General features: G+C 40.3%; 1 protein-coding gene across 21 annotated transcripts in view; it reads left to right on the forward strand.

Annotated features, from left to right (window-relative positions):
* CDC14B (cell division cycle 14B) overlaps window positions 1–17,863 on the forward strand; it is a 102,591-nt gene that overhangs the window by 75,127 nt on the left and 9,601 nt on the right. For 11 of the 21 annotated variants that reach the window (XM_077903373.1, XM_077903351.1, XM_077903345.1 and 8 more), the window contains 5 exons: window positions 37–267; window positions 4,417–4,555; window positions 4,935–5,094; window positions 5,800–5,897; window positions 15,348–15,464. In XM_077903373.1, coding sequence (XP_077759499.1) covers window positions 37–267; window positions 4,417–4,555; window positions 4,935–5,094; window positions 5,800–5,897; window positions 15,348–15,464 — 745 coding nt within the window. Of the gene's footprint in view, window positions 1–36; window positions 268–4,416; window positions 4,556–4,934; window positions 5,095–5,799; window positions 5,898–8,940; window positions 9,075–9,747; window positions 9,943–10,504; window positions 10,651–15,347; window positions 15,465–17,863 lie in introns of those variants that run through there. The other 10 variants (XM_077903446.1, XM_077903469.1, XM_077903508.1 and 7 more) reach the window with 6 other exon arrangements.

Raw genomic sequence — 17,863 nt, forward strand, 5'->3', positions numbered from 1 at the left:
TGCATTTGACAACATCTGGTGAATTTCTTTATGTAGGTTACCACCAACACTCTCCTGAGGCTTATATTCCATATTTTAAGAATCACAACGTTTCTACCATCATTCGTCTGAATAAAAGGATGTATGATGCCAAACGCTTTACGAATGCTGGTTTCGATCACTATGATCTTTTCTTTGCGGATGGCAGCACCCCTACTGATGCCATTGTCAAAGAATTTCTGGATATTTGTGAAAATGCAGAGGGTGCCATTGCAGTACATTGTAAAGGTATGTTTCCAGGGTTGGGTAAAGAATGGTGGACATGCGTGTATGTATGCTTTAGAAGCACACCATGCCCATTTAGATTATATGCAAGGACACATGAACTGACTTTGTTGTTGTTGTTTGTAAGTTGCTTTTTTCTTAAAACCACTTTATTGAGTGATGATTGACATTATAAAGCTGTGCATATACAGAAGGCTTTTAAAGCCCTAATTTCATTCGAACAGTATTAAATTAAATTATATTCATAAGTAACCCTACAAAACCTTAGCACATTGAAATGCATTCATATAGGGGTGCTAGGGTGGCTCAGTTGGTTAAGAACCCAACTCTTGGTTTTGGCACAGGTCCTGATATCAGGGTCGTGAGATCGAATTCCGCTCACACTCAGCAGGGAGTCTGCTTGAGATTCTCTCTCCTTCTCCCTTTGCCCTTCCCCCTGCTCTCACACATGCACATATCCGCTATCTCTATTTCTCAAAAAATAAAATCTTAAAAGAAGAAATACATTCATTTATTCCTCAAATACCTATTCAGTGTCTTCTGTTTGATATGTTCTAGAATATGTCAGTGAACAGAGCAGACTCCAAGGGCTTGTCTTTGTGGAGCTTATATTCTATTAAGTTGCTATGTTTTCAGCAACTAAAGCAGTGCCTTGGCACTTAATAAGTATTTATTGAATGAATGCCTGTGTAATAATACACTGTATGATATACTAAGGTTTATTCAACTTCTCCCACTTTTAATAATGGAAAAAAACAACCAGATAGAGGATCAGTAAGGAAATTGAACAACACAGTAAACCAACAGAAATAACAGACACACTGAGAACACTGCTCCCCGAAAAAGGAATACACATTTGTCTCAGGTACACAGAGGACATAGTAGTAATGGTTGCACAGCAGTGTGTTGGTTAATGCCACTGAAATGTACACTTAAAAATGAAATGATTAAAACCATCTCCAGACACCAGCCCTAAAGAAACCTAGATCTCTGAGTTACTGGACAAAGAATTTAAAACGGCTGTTTTCACAAAGTGGTGGGAGGATGCTACAACTCTTTAGACCAGTGATGCTCGTAAATAGCCCTCAGTGTGCAGGACAGCATCCACACCGGCCCCACATGCCATTAGTGCTGAGGTGAGAGACCCTGAAGTCAGCTGGTGACCATTTAAAAACTTGAAGAGGATTTGATAGGATTGGATCTTTGTTTTGGCAAGAAAATTGATGACCATGGAAAGTTTGGATTATTAATTGGAAAGTGAGATCCATTAGGGAGGGTATTAAGTTGCTTGGGGGACCACAGTAGAGTACCACAGACTGTGTGGATTACACAAAAAGTATTTTTTCACAGTTTCAGAAGCTAGAAACCTAAGGTTGATTTCTGATGAGGTGTCTTCCTGGCTCGCAGACAGCTCTTTTCTTTTCTTTTTTCTTTAAGGTTTTATTTTTTTATTCATGAGAGACACAGAGAGAGGCAGACATAGGCAGAGGGAGAAGCAGGCTCTCTGTGGGGAGCCTGATAGTTGTTTTCTTTTTGTCCTCTGTGTACACTCAACTCCTGGTGTCCCTTCCTCTTCTTCTAAGGACACCACTCCTATGAGATTTGTGGGGCCTTCCCCACATGACCTTACTTAACCTTATTTACCTCCATATAGGGCTTTTTCCCAGAGATAGACACATTGGGAATACAAGTTGAACGTGGATTTTTGGGGAGGCAGGGAGTGGGGGATACAATTCAGTCCATAACATCGTGTTCTCCGGTTGATCAGTATTCTTGTCCTCTCAGGGCAGCTTATCCCAACAGTCTCCAAAGACATAATCCATTCCAAAATCAGTTCAGGTTCAAAGTGTCTTCTAAATATCCTCTAAGACAGATAATGGGTGACACCAGGTACAGTTCATCCTGATGCAGAACTCTTCCCCAGCTGTGAACCTGTGGATCCTGACACATGTTAAGTGTGTCTAAAATACACTAGGGGACATGCCTAGGGTAGGCATTCCCATTCCAAATGAAATCAGGAGGAAGAAAGGGTTCAAGGGATACCTGGGTGGCTCAGCAGTTTGGCACCTGCCTTTGGCCCAGGGCGTGATCCTGGAGTCCCGGGATCCGGCTCCCTGCATGGAACCTGCTTCTCCCTCTGCCTATGTCTCTGCCTCTCTCTCTGTGTTTCTCATGAATGAGAGAAAGAAAGAAAGAAAGAAAGAAAAAAAGAAAGAAAGGAAGGAAGGAAGGAAGGAAGGAAGGAAGGAAGGAAGGAAGGAAGGAAGGAAAGAAGAAAAGAGAAAAAAGAAAAGAAAAGAAAAAGAAAAAGAAAAAAGAAAAAAAGGTTTACGGGGTCCTAGCAAGTCTAAAACCTAGCAAGGCAAATGCTGTGAGATCCTCTGGCCCAGAAGTAATGCTCTGGTCCATTCCCTGTTCCACAGACCCACTTGGGCAGCAGCTCTGCCCCTGAGGTGGTGGGCAGGGACAGCCTGGCCCCCTGACCACAGAGCTGGCCCTACCCCCTAAAACCCAGGAGTAGGTAGCCTTGCCCCTGGGCTTATCGGGGCAGTGGCAGCCTTGTTGGTCCTTTGGGGTTATACTTCTCTCTTCTTGAAGGACAAGGAGTGTTTTCATTTAGATAATTCTGTTAGTCCTATTAAAACCCCAGAAATCTGGAAGCCTGCCTTCATTTCATCTTGTGTATGTCCCTTTTAGTTCAGACTGGCACTGTGTCTGCTTGGTATAATCAATCCCATCCCTGTTTTTGGCTTCTGCTGAGATGGCTGATTAGATCCCTAGGTAATCTCTTTATACCAGTGGATCATTGACCACACCCTTGGGGTTCTCTCCAGAAAAAACGTTCTCTCTGTTTGCAGTATAGACAGGCCTAGAATTTTCTAAATGTTTGTTTTGCTTTAACAGTCCCTTCTTCAGTTCATCTGTCTTCTCTAATGTTTTACTTTAATGAGGAGAAACGAGGCTGTACTTTCTATACTTTGCTTATAAATCTTTTGCTAAATAAGTTCTACCTTCCAAAAATCACTAAAACAATTTAGCCAGGCTGGTGTTTTTCTCCCACTTTCTAACAAGGATTGCCTTTCTTCTGGTTCCCAGTAACCTGTTCCTCATTCCCATCTGAGTCAGAACCAGAATTACCAACACCCATATTCCTACCAACAGAGACCCTTTAGGGTGGTCTAAGTTTTTTTTTCTAACATTGTGCCTTAAAACTCCCAGGCTTTTACAATTCTGACTCCAGAGCTCCTTTCCGTTTTTACATATGTTACAGTAGCACACCATATCACAGTACCAAAATCTGTATAAGTGAGGGGTTTCCAGTGGAATAGAACCAATGGAACGTATGTAGAGAGGAAGATATAAAGAATTGGCTCGTGTAAATACAGAGGCAGATAAGTACAAAATCTGTCATGTGAATAGGCAGGCTGGAGACCCAGGAGAGCCAATAGTGCAGCTTCAGTCTGAAGGCAGGCTGTTGGAAAATTCTCTCAACCTCTGGGATGCCAGTCTTTTTCTTCTGTCCAGATCATCAACTGATTGGATGAGGCCCACCCACATTATGGAGGGGCAGGTAATCTGCTATTGACAGTCCACCAATCTAAATGTCAATTCCTCCAAATACACCTATTAGGCTGACATACAAAATTAATCACTCTAAGAGGTAATGATGGTAGTCTAGATGAGAGTAAAGGGGGACAGCAGAAATACAATTTATAAAAGAAACCCATGTGAAAATAGGAATAAAAGTATAGTAGAAAAAACTATTGGATGAGGGGAAAAAAATGTGAGAGTTTAAGCCCATGTGTTTGGAGAGACGATAGTACCATTAACAGAAAACCCATAGTGGAAAACAATGCACTTAAACAACTTAGAATCATCACTTTAGAAAGTGATTTTCACTGTTGACTTCATAGAACCATCTGGGGGATGTTAGCAATCTCCGTGTCCAGGCTGCATCACATACCAGTTAACTTGGAATTCTGGAGATGAGACCCAGTATTTCTGACACTCTTCAGGTGATTGCTGTGCATATCCAAACTTGAGAGGCGCCGTTGAGGGAAGCAGATTCATGGGAAGCCTAAAAAATTCTACCTGCCCAACAAAATTCTGAAGTATGTGAGACTAGGACCCTTTGATTTGTTTCTTTTCTAGCTGGCCTTGGACGAACAGGCACTCTGATAGCCTGTTACCTCATGAAGCATTACAGGATGACAGCAGCCGAGACCATTGCTTGGGTCAGAATCTGCAGACCTGGCTCAGTAATTGGACCGCAGCAGCAATTTTTGGTGATGTAAGTAACGGAGAACTTTTGTAATTCCTCAGGGAACCATGGGTCTGGAAAATGATGGCAAGTAGGATTTTTCTTAGTCTCCAGTAACAATAGATCATCTCGGGGATCCCTGGGTGGCTCAGCGGTTTAGCGCCTGCCTTTGGGCCTAGGGCATGATCCTGAAGTCCTGGGATTGAGTCCACATCGGGCTCCCTGCATGGAGCCTGCTTCTCCCTCTGCCTGCGTCTCTGCCTCTCTCTGTGTGTGTCTCTCATCAATAAATAAATAAAATCTAAAAAAAAAACCAAACAAACAAACAATAGATCATCTGTAGGAGAGCATCGTTTGCAGGTGTCTTTCTGGAAAGCTGTATTTTGATGATGTTATTTAAATGCTCTAGGAAACAGGCAAGCCTCTGGTTGGAAGGTGACTATTTTCGTCAAAAGTTAAGGGGTCAGGAGAATGGAAAACACAGAGCAGCTGTCTCAAAACTCCTCTTGGCTGTTGACGACATTTCAATCAATGGAGTCGAGAATCAAGACAAGCAAGAACCTGAACTGGTAATCGAACCATCCCCATCACGCTGTTGTCATTGTTTTCAGTGCTGTTGAGAACCTTACAGGGCATGGGGAAAATTGTAGATAAAAATAATAAAGCACATTTTGAGGGATTATCGTCACACAATTTTTTTATACTTACAGCCCCCTCTGGGAACTTTTTACTCAAAATAGTTAAAATAAAATCATATGTCCATAAAACTAAAATTGTTTGTTTACTCACTAGACACTGTAAAAAATTGCTACATGAAGTGAGCTCTTTAGAGGGACCTAGTGACGCTTCTCCTTATGTTCCCCCTGCCCCCTGTCCCTGCCTTTTTCCCATTTCGTTACAATTGATTTACGGAACTAATTTTTCTCAAGTGGAAAGCTTTAAAGAATCAAGAGTTTGGGGGCTAATGATACTATATTAAGTGGTGGTACTATATTAAGTGGATTGTGAAATTTCAAAAAGAATGTTATTCTTGAAAACCCATTATGCCTCTTCACAGTATGTTTTATAACAAGAGTACTGTTGAGATCTTTGTCTGTGAAAGTCAACTTTTGATTATCTTGAAATATGAGCCATAGCTTTATTTTGAAAGCAGAATATTTTAGAGTTGATTTGTTTTTTTGTATGTGTCTATATGGATAAACGTAACTGCTATGCTTTACTGCCTTTGTAAGTGCAACTTAAGTCACTAGCTCAGTGTTTCTTTACTTATACAGTACAGTGATGATGATGAAATCCATGGAGTGACACAAGGGGATAGACTTCGGGCCCTGAAAAGCAGAAGACAGTCAAAAACAAATGCTATTCCCCTCACGTGAGTCTGGTTTCCTTTGTGTGGTTGATATGATTTAATATGTATATAAGGTCCTTCCTGAGCATTTTTTCCTCTGTGTTTTTCTCCATAGTTGCATGTCCATTATGCCACTTTGAAATGGTTATATGCATTATTTAAAATTCAGGGTGTCACCCAAGAAGTTCTTATCTGTACTTTATGTCCATTGTCTATCTAGCCTGTGTACACGGGACAGCAGTATTGGGAATGCTCTTTCTTCTGGATGAGATGTTCTCAGGAGAGTGGCAGCAGATGTAAATCGCAGAATAACAGACTTGTCCAGTTACTGAAACTGAATTTCCTTAAATTCACTACCATGTTATAGACAGTTTGTGTGGATAAGGTAGACTTTAATCAGTGATGACACTGTGGCTTAATGCCCTATAATTTTAGGGCAATAATGAACTAGATTAAATAATAATTTTGTATGAATTTTTTGTTTGAGGAGCTATTTCAAGTTCCAAAAGAAGGTTTAATATGGTGTTAGGAAATTTTACAGTTAGTGTGTGTGTATGCCCATCTGTACTTGGTTGTGTGCTAGTTGGGATTCGATCTCATGGCACATCCAGGATTGTTAGAAAAAATATGTAGAATTTAAAAACTTGGCCATTACACTTTTTTCTAGGATATTCTTTAGTATATGCTTTCATTTACCTGTTAGGATTTCTTCCTTGTAGTAACCTTCCTTTTCATTATGGGGTACCACATTTCCAGTTATTTATTTTTGGGGGGGTGGGGCAGAAGGAGGGAGAGAGAATCTTTTTTTTTTTTAAGATTTTATTTATTTATTCATGAGGCGGAGGGGGGGGCCAGACACAGGCAGAGAGAGAAGCAGGCTCCATGCAGGGAGCCCGACATGGAACTCAATCCCAGGTCCCTGGCCTGAAGGCAGGCACTGAATTGCTGAGCCACCTGGGCTGCCCAGGAGAGAAAATCTTAAGCAGGCTCCATGCCCAGGTAGAGCCCAGTGCAGGCCTCAATCTCACAACCCTGAGATCATGACCTGAGCCAAAATCAAGTGTCTGATGCCTAGCCGACTGAGCCACACAGGTACCCCTCCAGTTACGTTTTTTGAGGTTGGCTGTTTTTGTTTTTGTTTTTGTTTTTTTTGGTGTTGGAGACTGGTCATTTTGTTTGGTAATCATCTTATAATCATCTTATAATCATCATCTTATGTCATTAGGTGAGGACCTAATGACATAAATGTTCATGCAGAGAAGAACAAGCCTTTTTATTTTCAATTTTATTTTTAATTTAAATTTTTTTCAGGCCTTCTTTTTATTTTTTATTTTTTTATTTTTTTCAGGCCTTCTTTTTTAATTAAAAGAACAGTGGTTCTTCACTGGCACTTCCTCATTATCTAAAGTTCTAAAGTAGAATTACGCAGAAAGCATGTATGCTCAGGGGCAACTGCCTTGGGACGTTCTTAAAAGACCCACAGGGAAGAACAAAGTTATAAGGGCGTTGGAATAGATTGTAGACAGTCACAGCCCTCTCTGCGGTGTGGGGGTGTGGCACATAACTGAGAAAGCTTTGACAAGGGTGCATTTTATATCATTTATTTAATCCAAATGCCATGTTGATGTTAATTCAGTAAGTCTTCATCTGAGGCTCTAATGTTCTTTTTATTTGGAAATATTGTAGTCCCTCCAGATAACCCTTCTGAGGCTGGAGGGGACGTGATAGGCATAGGCAGTTCCCTGGAGCGGTACTCAAACTTCACCATGCATTCGAGTCTCCTGGGAGCTTTGCAGAATGCACATTATGGTGTGGGGCCTAGGCTGTGAGCTGTGACTGCACATCTAGCAAGCTTCCAGGTGTTGCCCACGATGCTGGCGTGGGGACCCATTTGACTCACAAGCCCTAGAAAATGGGTGGTTTGTGGGTTGCTTTTAATCATGCCCTGGTTTTTTGTTTTGTTTTTATGAATCTGCAGCATCAGTTCATTTCTCAAAAGCTTCTGATGAAAAGTCAGGTTGGGAGTCGGGATGGGAATTCTGCTTAGTCAAAAGTTCCTGTTAAATAGGACTTATAAGAAATTTCCTTCAGTAACTGAGCCTGCTGCCCTGTGAGTATGTGTTCCAGAGATTCACAGGACTTGCTGCTGTTTCCTACAGATGAGACAATAAAAGTCTCTTTCATAGCTGATAGATTTGTGATAATATAAGAGAAAACACTGAATGAAGCCTAAAATTCTAAATACTGTTGGAACCCAGAGACGACGCTAGATATGGGTGAGTGTGTGAGGTATCCTGGGGTGGAGGAGTCCGTGAGGGCTGAAGAAGAGACCAGCCTCTGAGATCACTTGTTCTGGACTTACACCCCACCCTACCCCCTGAAGGACACTGGCCTTTTTCTCTGAGACATTTGGCGTAAGTTATAAACCAAGGAAAATGGTAAAAGTTAAAAAAAAAAAAAGGCAAAAAGGCCGCTAGTTCAGGATTTCTTTAATTATCATTGTAATCCTAAAAACAGTAGAAAAGTCCCCAAGCCATCTCCCTCTCTACTTTTTTTTTCCCCCCTCTCTACTTTTAAAGGAAAAAACAAAAATACTAAGATCCTTTTAAGTTCATAAGTATAAAAACCCTGGGGAAGTCTAGATTACTCTGGGAGGATTTCCCTTCCTCCTCTTGTACGTTTCACTTATCCTTCCTCTGCTTTTTCAGACCCTCCTTGCTGTTGGAATCCTCTCTCTTTTGCTCTTACATGTAATTCTTCTGGCCCTAGAAGAAGAGGTCAGTTGGGGATTTCCTTTCCCTCCAAAGTTGTGTTGTTGTCTTAGAAACAAAAGAGAGAGTTTTCAACAGCAGCTTGAGGTGAGAAATCTAACTTCAGCCCCTGTCTCCAGATTGGGACACCTCTGTCTCCGCAGGTAACCTCAGTCGCTTTGCTACGGATATTCAGTGGAATAAAAATACTTCTAAGAAGGAGTTAGGGAAAAATATAGAAGTACTGGTGATTCTTAAGAGGAAGCTTGTAATACACAAAACAGCATTCCAATTACTGTTTTCTATTTTACAAACAGTATTTGGGGGAGAGTTAAAGTTGTTAGATATTGTCAAGTGGTCCTTACCTCAAAGAATCAGTCTGATCCCGACTATCACGAAGACAGTAAATCACATAGTACCATGACCTTGATGTGATCTGCAGGACGCGAAGGCAAGTATATTACTGTCTGCACTAAAATAGATTTGGTAGATTTATAACGTCATCCATGCTGCCTTTGTGCATACTCATCATTCTGCTAGGTCTGTTAGGGTTAAACGAAATGGTGCGTGAAGAGTCAGGTGTACCCTACCTGGGAATAAGGTGAGAATATAGACCTAATTTGCTTTAAATCTCCCTTAACAGCACACTATGGATGAGTATGCTTTCATCATTGGAAAATAACTCTGAGGCCATGAGCTTTCATAGAGGACCGATGAAAAATCTGTGGTGTAGACGCTTGGATATAGACTGTTTTGCCTTTAAGATCACTGTTAAATCAGTAATTGCAAATGAAATTTGGGGTGGATAGACAGTTCTTCAGTGTTCCTAGGCCATTTTATTCCATCCTGTCTAAATATTGTAATTAGTAGGTTTGTGTTTTTGTGGAAGGAGTAAATAAGGTGGTGCCAGGTGTCATTTGCAGGGTGAGGTTAGATTTGATTTCAGGTCCATACTTAATGTAATCCCTTGTCGCTAGATAGCAGAGGGTACCTATTTAGTGATTAAGATGACAAGGATGCCGAGAAAGAGCACACAGTAAGCCAGACCAGTGATTTATGACTTCATCCAGCCCAGTAGTCCCACAAAGCAAATGCTCAGTGGAGCCTTTTCTATTTAATCACAGGTGTAGTGACCAGTTGGAAGTAGCTGGAAGGAGTCACCACTCTTCAAACTGTGAGGTTCCCTTTGTCATCATCCTAGAGGACTAGGACTACAAGATTAAGAAATACTGAGCTGAAAGCCAAGTTTGGCCACAAGAGGAAAATGAATGAGGAAAACAACTAAGGACATATATACAATGTTCCTATATAGGCTAAATTTTCCTCATTTTGTGTTGCCCAGTGTTGGGCATGCTTCCTTAGTACTTATTGTCAGAATATGCAGTTTGCCTAAACTCCTGGGTGACCAGTGCATGACAGCATGGAAATTACATTAGTTCTGCTGTGCTGTGTTCATTTACTATTGTGCCTCCCGTGAATCATTGTTAACTATCAGTCCAGGGCTGCTGTTGGTGATTTGGTTGGTTTTGTCTCCTTTTTCTCTGGTTTGGTATAGTTTTCTGTGCGTGCATATCTTTTGCTTTTTGAAGAATTTCAATCATGGAACTACAACTCTGATTTCTGTATCATACAGTTAAATTAACATGGGGCAGTTAATCAGCTAGAGATTGGGTCTCATCTTTTGTTACCAAATATCAAATCAATTTAAAACTGAAGATAGCATTTTCTCCCCAGCGTAAAATGGCAAAAATCCATCCTTGTTTCCCACCCCTTTGTATCTATCACAGGGTGTCTAAAATTCACATGTGGCTTTATTTATTATTTTATTTATTTTGGCTTCCCAATTTGAACATCTGTTCTTTCCCCTTCACCCCCTTCCAGATGTTCCCTAGCTGTGCTGACCTCTGCACTGTGTAGTGTTGTCATCTGGTGGATTGTTTGTGACTACATTCTTCCCATCCTGCTATTCTGTCTTGATGGTTTCAGAACACAGTAGCCGTCGGGACCCTTTGGCAAATAGCTGCTGTGTAAGTGTCCCATTCCATTTCTCTATGTGGTTACCTCTGGTGGCCAGTGTGTTTCTCATGGTGCATGTTTTTCTCACTCTCAGCTCTCCTAGCTTTGTTGGTTTGTTCCTTTTCAAAGGTTTTGTCTTCTGAAACTTGTCATTTAATGGGATGGTGGTAGGGGGAAGCCCTTTCCTGATCCTTTCATATAGGGATATTAAAAATAACAGATTTTGTTTTTAAATTGTGCTTACTCTTAACACATTTTTTGAAATAGCAATTTTTATAGTCACTGAAATAGTTTATTTTCCCTGTCAAAAATATTTAGTGAGTTTGGGATAATGGGGTGGTTTTCTTTCAATTTCCTCTCATTTTCCAGAGTAAATATCTTCAGCATATCCCCTTCAATCTAACAAAAAAGAACTTACCCACTGTTTTTCTGCTGCTCAGAAAGATTTGATTTTGCAGATAGTGAGTGTCACATCATGTTTCATCTCCAACTGCCATTGTACACAGTTCTCTTAGCTTGCAGCTACTTCCTGCTAAATCTCTGTCTTGAGTAAGCAGACTCTTCTCCTCTGCTGCATTTCACATCCTCCCCTTTAGGGAATATAGTTAGTACAGTTTTCAAAAATGATGTTAAATGGGAATAGGACAGCAGAGAAGACTGGAGTCCCTTGTTCAGTTTCGTGTTTCTGCATGATGGTCACTGCGCTTCCATCCTCATACTTTCCTTTCCCAGAAGTAATCAAAACGCCCTTATTAGGTTAATACTGCAGAATTTGTATTCTCTTGATATCTTTCACCCTTAAGTGAGTATCTTCGCAGTGAAGAGACTTCTGTTCTGCAGTAGAATGTGGCAGGAAGCTTCCCCAGGGAACACCATGCAGTTGAGACCAAGAGAACAGGAAGGAGGGTGTGTGCTATAAGATGTGGTTTACCACTCCCCCGTTATGTATATCTATGCTGCATTCTTTTTTCGCTAAAACTCTTCCTTTAGCTCATATTTTAAGAATTTATTCTGTTGCTCCAACTTGGACTTGGGAGTTGTAAAGGAATATGGAAGTTCCTTCTGGGATCTCCAAAGTGGAGTTCCGTTGCAACAACTCTCATACTTTGTGGCTTAATGGAGTGTCTTCAGATGGCTAGGATTTCAAAATCCAGCAGAGACCATTCTTTTCAAAATTAAGGAAAGGCTGCTTAACATGTTCCTATTTATGACATTTTCTTGTATATCAATACAGGTTTATTATTGCATAGACAGATACGTTGTATTTCTGATATAGATGATCTTTTTTGTTTTTGTTTTTTTGTTTTTTTTTTCCTTTATTTCTATTAGTAAGAAATACTAATTTCTCTTAGTAAGGTTAGATTTCTGCATATTCTGACTCAGGAGCATAATGCACTACATAGATTTATTCTCAAACTATTCTGTGGGAAAGGTATTTTGAATAGATGAGTTCTAAGCAGGTGGAGTCATTGCTAATAATAGTTAGGCACTTTGTGGTTGTATTACTTTTCCCAGGGTAAGTTTAAAAATGGTTTCTCTTAGACACCTTTCTTTTCAATACCCTATTTAAGATAGAATTTTTTTTATTGCCATTACTAATATTGCCATTGCATTTGTAGACTGAAATCGGAGTATTCAGTTTAGCTTCCCTGATTAATTTGGAATTTACAGACACAAAAACTTCCAGTAGTAACAATGATGTAAAGAGGTAGAATCCTCGGAGTTATCTTTTGAGGGGACTCCTTATAGGCACCGGGGTTGGTATTCACCTCGGTGGGCTAGTGACGTGGTGTGGCCTGATACATTGTCACCCGGCGTGCCTGGGAGGTCAGGCTGTCCCGACACCTCACGGCTGTGTCAGACCCTGAGGCGGGGGCTGGTATCTCTGAGGGTGCAGGCCCACCATTTTGGAAGCTCATTTTGTGTGGGTGATAACCAAGTGTACACCATGCATAGTCGCACCAGTGGATTCCTTTTTCTGGAATCGAGCATTTATGTTCAAAGTGTTTTATAATTGGAGAGGTAAGAGAGCTGGCTTGTCAGTTACTAGCTTTGCTGTGTGCCTTAAGGTGCAAGTGTCAGTCTGGGAAGAGCGGGCCTCAGCAGAGGCCGCAGAGAGGATGAACTCCCAGGAGGGCAAGACATAGAGCAGGACTGTGGGTTCTGTCCGGGAAGGGCTGACAGGAGAAAATACACCAGGAGGCTTTTGCTCCACAAAGCCCTGTGACTGCCTGGATTGCACAAGGTGAGAGGTGCTGGGCTCCCCCATACCCTATGGCAGAGTGAAGGCGCCACGCGTGCCAGCTTTATCCCACCTTGTGGTATTGTGAATTTATCACAGGTCCTCTCTAAGTGTGTTTGCTGCGGGGTTTCCAGTTTATTGACACATAACCTACAGATAAAGTGACTGCTCTGTTGTTAATGCAAATAACTAGTGACCTGAATCTCTTCTGGTGTCATTAATGCATTCCAAATTTCTGTCATGCTCTTACTTTAAAAAATCCACATAAATTATTTACAGTAATTTTATAGAGAAATAAGTACTTTTTAAAAGATGTGACCTGTCAACCTAAATTTTGATTTAACAGCGATTTCTTTTTTGAAATAGTAAACGTTTCAAAAAATTTTTGAAATAGTTAATTTAAGAAATCAAGTTAGTAGCTAATTTAAGAAATCAAGATTTAAATGTCCTAAGCAAGTAATACATTGGCTCTTGGTTTTGTTTTCACATTAATGATTTTACAGTGTGATGATTGTCCATTCTTCTGGCCGTAAGTGGCCTCAAATTCTTCAACAAGTTGGTGTGGTATTTCCAAAAAGCCAACAGGAGTCTTATTTTCTCTACTTGTATAAATGGTGGTAAAACCCAGGAGCTTGGAGCAGGTGCAAGGCTTCAGGACCACAGTGGCAGCGGCAGCACCACACCCTGGGCCTTGGCTTCAGAAATAGCAGTGGAAGTTCTGTTGTTGTTTTTTTTAAATATTTCTATTTATTTATTCATGAGAGACACAGAGAGAGAGAGAGACATAGAGACATAGGTAGAGGGAGAAGCAGGCGCCACGCGGGGAGCCTGATGCGGTACTCGATCCTGTGACTCCGGGATTACGCCCTGGGCTGAAGACAGGTGCTAAACCGCTGAGCCACCCAGGCGTCCCATGTTGTTTTCTTTTTCTTTATGAAAAATCCTATATTCAAATCCTGTTAACAGAGACCATTAAATATTCTACTGTCCCTCCCCTGCATTTGATATGATCAGAAAGATATTTAAATAGATGCTTCTTTGATTAAACAACTATGTCTGCATATACCTTTTCTGTTTTGTTAGAATGATAAAACTTTGTGAAAAATCCTGAGTCAAGCATTGGCTCATTTACTCAGGATCAGTTTCCCTTTGAATGCCTGTTTTATAGGCTTTGAGAAATACTATGGGGATAAGGCAAAACGGCTGAGAGAGCAATACTCCGCCCTCACCCCCTTCCCCAAACAGCTTGAAAACCACTGGCCTCTTGGCTTCTGCCCTGGGACAGTGACACCTGCTATTTTTTTAGTGATGAGAAGTTAAGCATTTTACTAAATGCTGAATATGCTGTGGTTTGGCTAATACCAGGAATTTACTGCTGTATTTCAAGGACCCGGCTTCAGTTACTGATTAACATGGCAGCAATACAGACGAAGGAGGGAGGACCATGAGTTGTAAGGGTTCCTTCTACTCTCATGAGCTGGGTCCTCCTAAGTTGTTAGCGGCTCTCACCTCTATTTGGACATGAGAGGAGGAAGCTTATTTTTAAGGCAGTGTTTTCAATTACAGATACATAGAAGTTGAGTATATATAAATGTGTGTGTATGCGGTTCAGCATTTTGGTTATCTGTTGAAGAAAAGATTTACATATAAAATCTTTTGATGTTTTCTGCTGTTTTCCCCATGACCACCATTCAGTGAGGAATTATAAAACACCCTCTACTTTGAGCAAGGTACTCTATCTGGGCTTCATCTGAGGGTTGTTCTTCTGACTCATGAATTTGCCTCCTGGGAAACCTTCACCCATTGGCATTGGTTCCTTGAGATTATTTTAGAGTTTAATTAAATCAAATTTCACAAAATTTCAAGTTTTGCTCTCATGTTAATGGTACTTAGTGATTTAGTAAGTGGTTGCAATCCAGACAAAATTCAAATAAAAAAAACAAAATTCAAATTTTGCTTGAACATATTTTTAAAATTTGAAATGTTATATAAAATTAGTATTGATTTGGGGCTTAATACCCATACTTTCATTTCTGAAGAGTCTATTTTATAGATTTTCATATTCATATTCCTTAGAATTCAGAGCTTTTAAATGATTTCTTGTTTTTATGATTAGAATTCTGAGAATCTACTTTTACTTTGGGGCACAAAAATTTGTTTTACTGATTGATTTTTTTTTTTTTTTTTTGGTGCGGGAATTGCTTTAAAATGCCAGGTCATTTGTTTTCTAAAAGCAAAGTATATTCTGGTTAATATTTGTATAAGCTTCATGGGGAAATGAGATGCTTCTTTTCGAAAGACTGATGTGAAAATGTGTTTCAGATTTTTCTGGCAAATGTATTAATGGAAAATCCTATCAATTCTCAATAAACTAAATTGCACTAAAGTGCAAAGATGCCTTCCTCTGTCAAGTATTTGAAAATTGTTTCAGTGAATATAATCTTATTTTTTTCCAACTGTTTTCAGAGTAATTCTTCAGTCCAGTGTTCAGAGCTGTAAAACATCTGAACCTAACATTTCTGGCAGTGCAGGCATTACTAAAAGAACCACCAGATCTGCTTCAAGAAAAAGCAGTTTTAAAAGGTGAGAAAAGAATCCTACTCTTCTGAAAAGTTCCAAACATTGGTTTTCCAATTTAATCTTCTGGAGATAGAAATGAGAGGAAGAGAGGAGAAAGCAGAGTCCCTGTGATGGGAAATTAATCAAATGTGTTCGACTTATTCACCATCTCAGAAACTCTGGGTCACTGTTAATATAGGATTTATTTTGTTTTGTTTTTCAGAGGTGGTTCTCAACACTGAAAGTGTGGTCGGGGTCAGGTTATGGGGAAGTTGAGAGGGTTGTACTTACAGGTTTTTGAATTTCCAAAGCTCTCTGTCTGGACTCGGAGGAAATTTTTCTATATATGAGATACAGCATAATTGTTGGAGAATTAGCTGCAAGTAAGTGCGATGGTGGAAATGAGAACTCCAGTGAGTCTGGGATCCTTCTTTACATAGGGCCTGGTCTCTTGGCCACAGTCCACACCCAGGAGCCTCATGCTTTCCCCCACAGAGCGCAGCATCTTCCTTTCCTTCATTATTACAGGCTATGACAAGAAAATGCACTCATTCCATGACCAAATCCATTATTCACTATTGTTTTTGGATGTTTATCATGAACTGAAGGCAGATATTTCTAGAATCTAACATATCCTAGAAGCAGTCCCCCTTTGAGAGAAGAACAGATAACCTACATACTGTTATCTCAGGAGTGGAAGGCAGGCACCCTTTTTGTGTTTGTGTATCTTTGCCTGGTGTTGACAACATGTGCAGTCCTGTGCTCATGGCCCAGCACCTCTCTTAGACCACAAGCGGCCTGAAGAAAGTCTGAACCAGACTCCAAAGCATCTTTCACAATTTTCTTTGCTTCTTTTTAACTTCCTGTCCTCATATCTTTGAGGCTATGGGACAGCTGAGTTAATTTCTGGGACAGGTCCCAGCAGCCTGTGTCCTGAGGGACTTGGTACAAACCGGAGAGCTGTGTGTGTGTGTGGGGCGGGGGAGGGGGGGAGGTGTTGTTGTTTTAAGGGATTGTTCAGTTCTGCCATTTCCCCCTCTTTGCTGATTCATATAATTTCACTACATACATTTACTTACATGAGAATGTGATCATGCCTTAGTACAAGGCTTTGAGGGCACCAACTCATAATTTGGGGATTTTGGATTTTTCATAGAAAGCTATCAAATATTTATAATTTTGTTTACTCTCTAGTTCAACTTGAAGAATATTAGAGAAATACTGACAAAAAGTCAAGGATTCAGGTACTTTATAACCTATCAGAAGGGTATGTATAACCCTGAGGAAGAGGAAATGGCCTAAAGATTGTTGAATTATACCAAGTGAATCAAGAGTCATGTTTTTAAAGAAAATTTAATGGCCTCGATAAATGCTCATGAACCAATAAGTGAAAAGAGCTACACATAAAAATTATAAAGTATTAACTATAATTTTATAAATGTACAATATACTTTATGTATAGAAATGCATACAACTACATGTTTATAGATATATTTATGTATAATATGTAAGTTTGTATGTATCACACCTATATTTAAATATATATACATACATTTCTACGCATGTATGGAAATAATGTAACAGAAAAATATGCCATAATGTTAACAGTTCTTCTAGTTGGTAGGACAGTTACAGATTGTATCATTTTGTTTCTCTCCCAACTTTTTTACAAGAAGTAGAGGGAAATGGGAGCAGTTTAACTTTGACATATTTAGGTGAATTAAACTATTAAAAATTCAAATAAAAAGCCTGCTGTTAGAGATAGATATTTTGAATGAACATATTCCTTTTAGGTTAATTACTCAGGCTTCCATTACAGTTGAATATGTCTTGCACATTTAATTCTGCTTTCTGCTTTTCTGGATTGTGCTCTTCAGGCTACAGGGGAATAGAGTCCAGGAGCCAGGACCACGCATGCCCAGTCACACCATGTGCCCCTGGGGGCCGTGGCCCTGCGGCAGTTTTTCCATCTAGGTCTTGTCTAGTGATCTAAACATGTGCTTCTCAGCAGAAGTGGTTTCTGATTGCAGAGAGCATCTGCCTGAGGTCCCTGGACTGGATGCTTTGAGGGGTTGAAAGTAGAGTTCAGACTGAATACACTTGACTGAATTTTGAAATGGCCCAAAGCAGTTTCCAGGCATTTGGGATAGTGTTGATAACCAAAAGGCTTCTTTTTAAATTCTTGGAATGGATTTTCAGAGATTGGGAGAGGTGAAGAAATAAATCAGTGAGAGAGAATTGGGTTTCAAGTGTGTTTACCCACCTCCCTTCACGCAGGGTCGTCTTGGCCTCTTTTGGGTTTTTGGCCTGTGTTCACATCACCTTAACCATGAGCTCAGGAAACGGAGGCAAATACATTAGGTCCAGGTCCCACTTCCTGCTTCTAGGGAAATAGTGGGAGCTGATGTAGCCCAGCTGTATAG

The sequence above is a fragment of the Canis aureus genome, chromosome 1 (genome assembly GCF_053574225.1).
Source record: "Canis aureus isolate CA01 chromosome 1, VMU_Caureus_v.1.0, whole genome shotgun sequence".
Taxonomy (NCBI): Eukaryota; Metazoa; Chordata; class Mammalia; order Carnivora; family Canidae; genus Canis; species Canis aureus.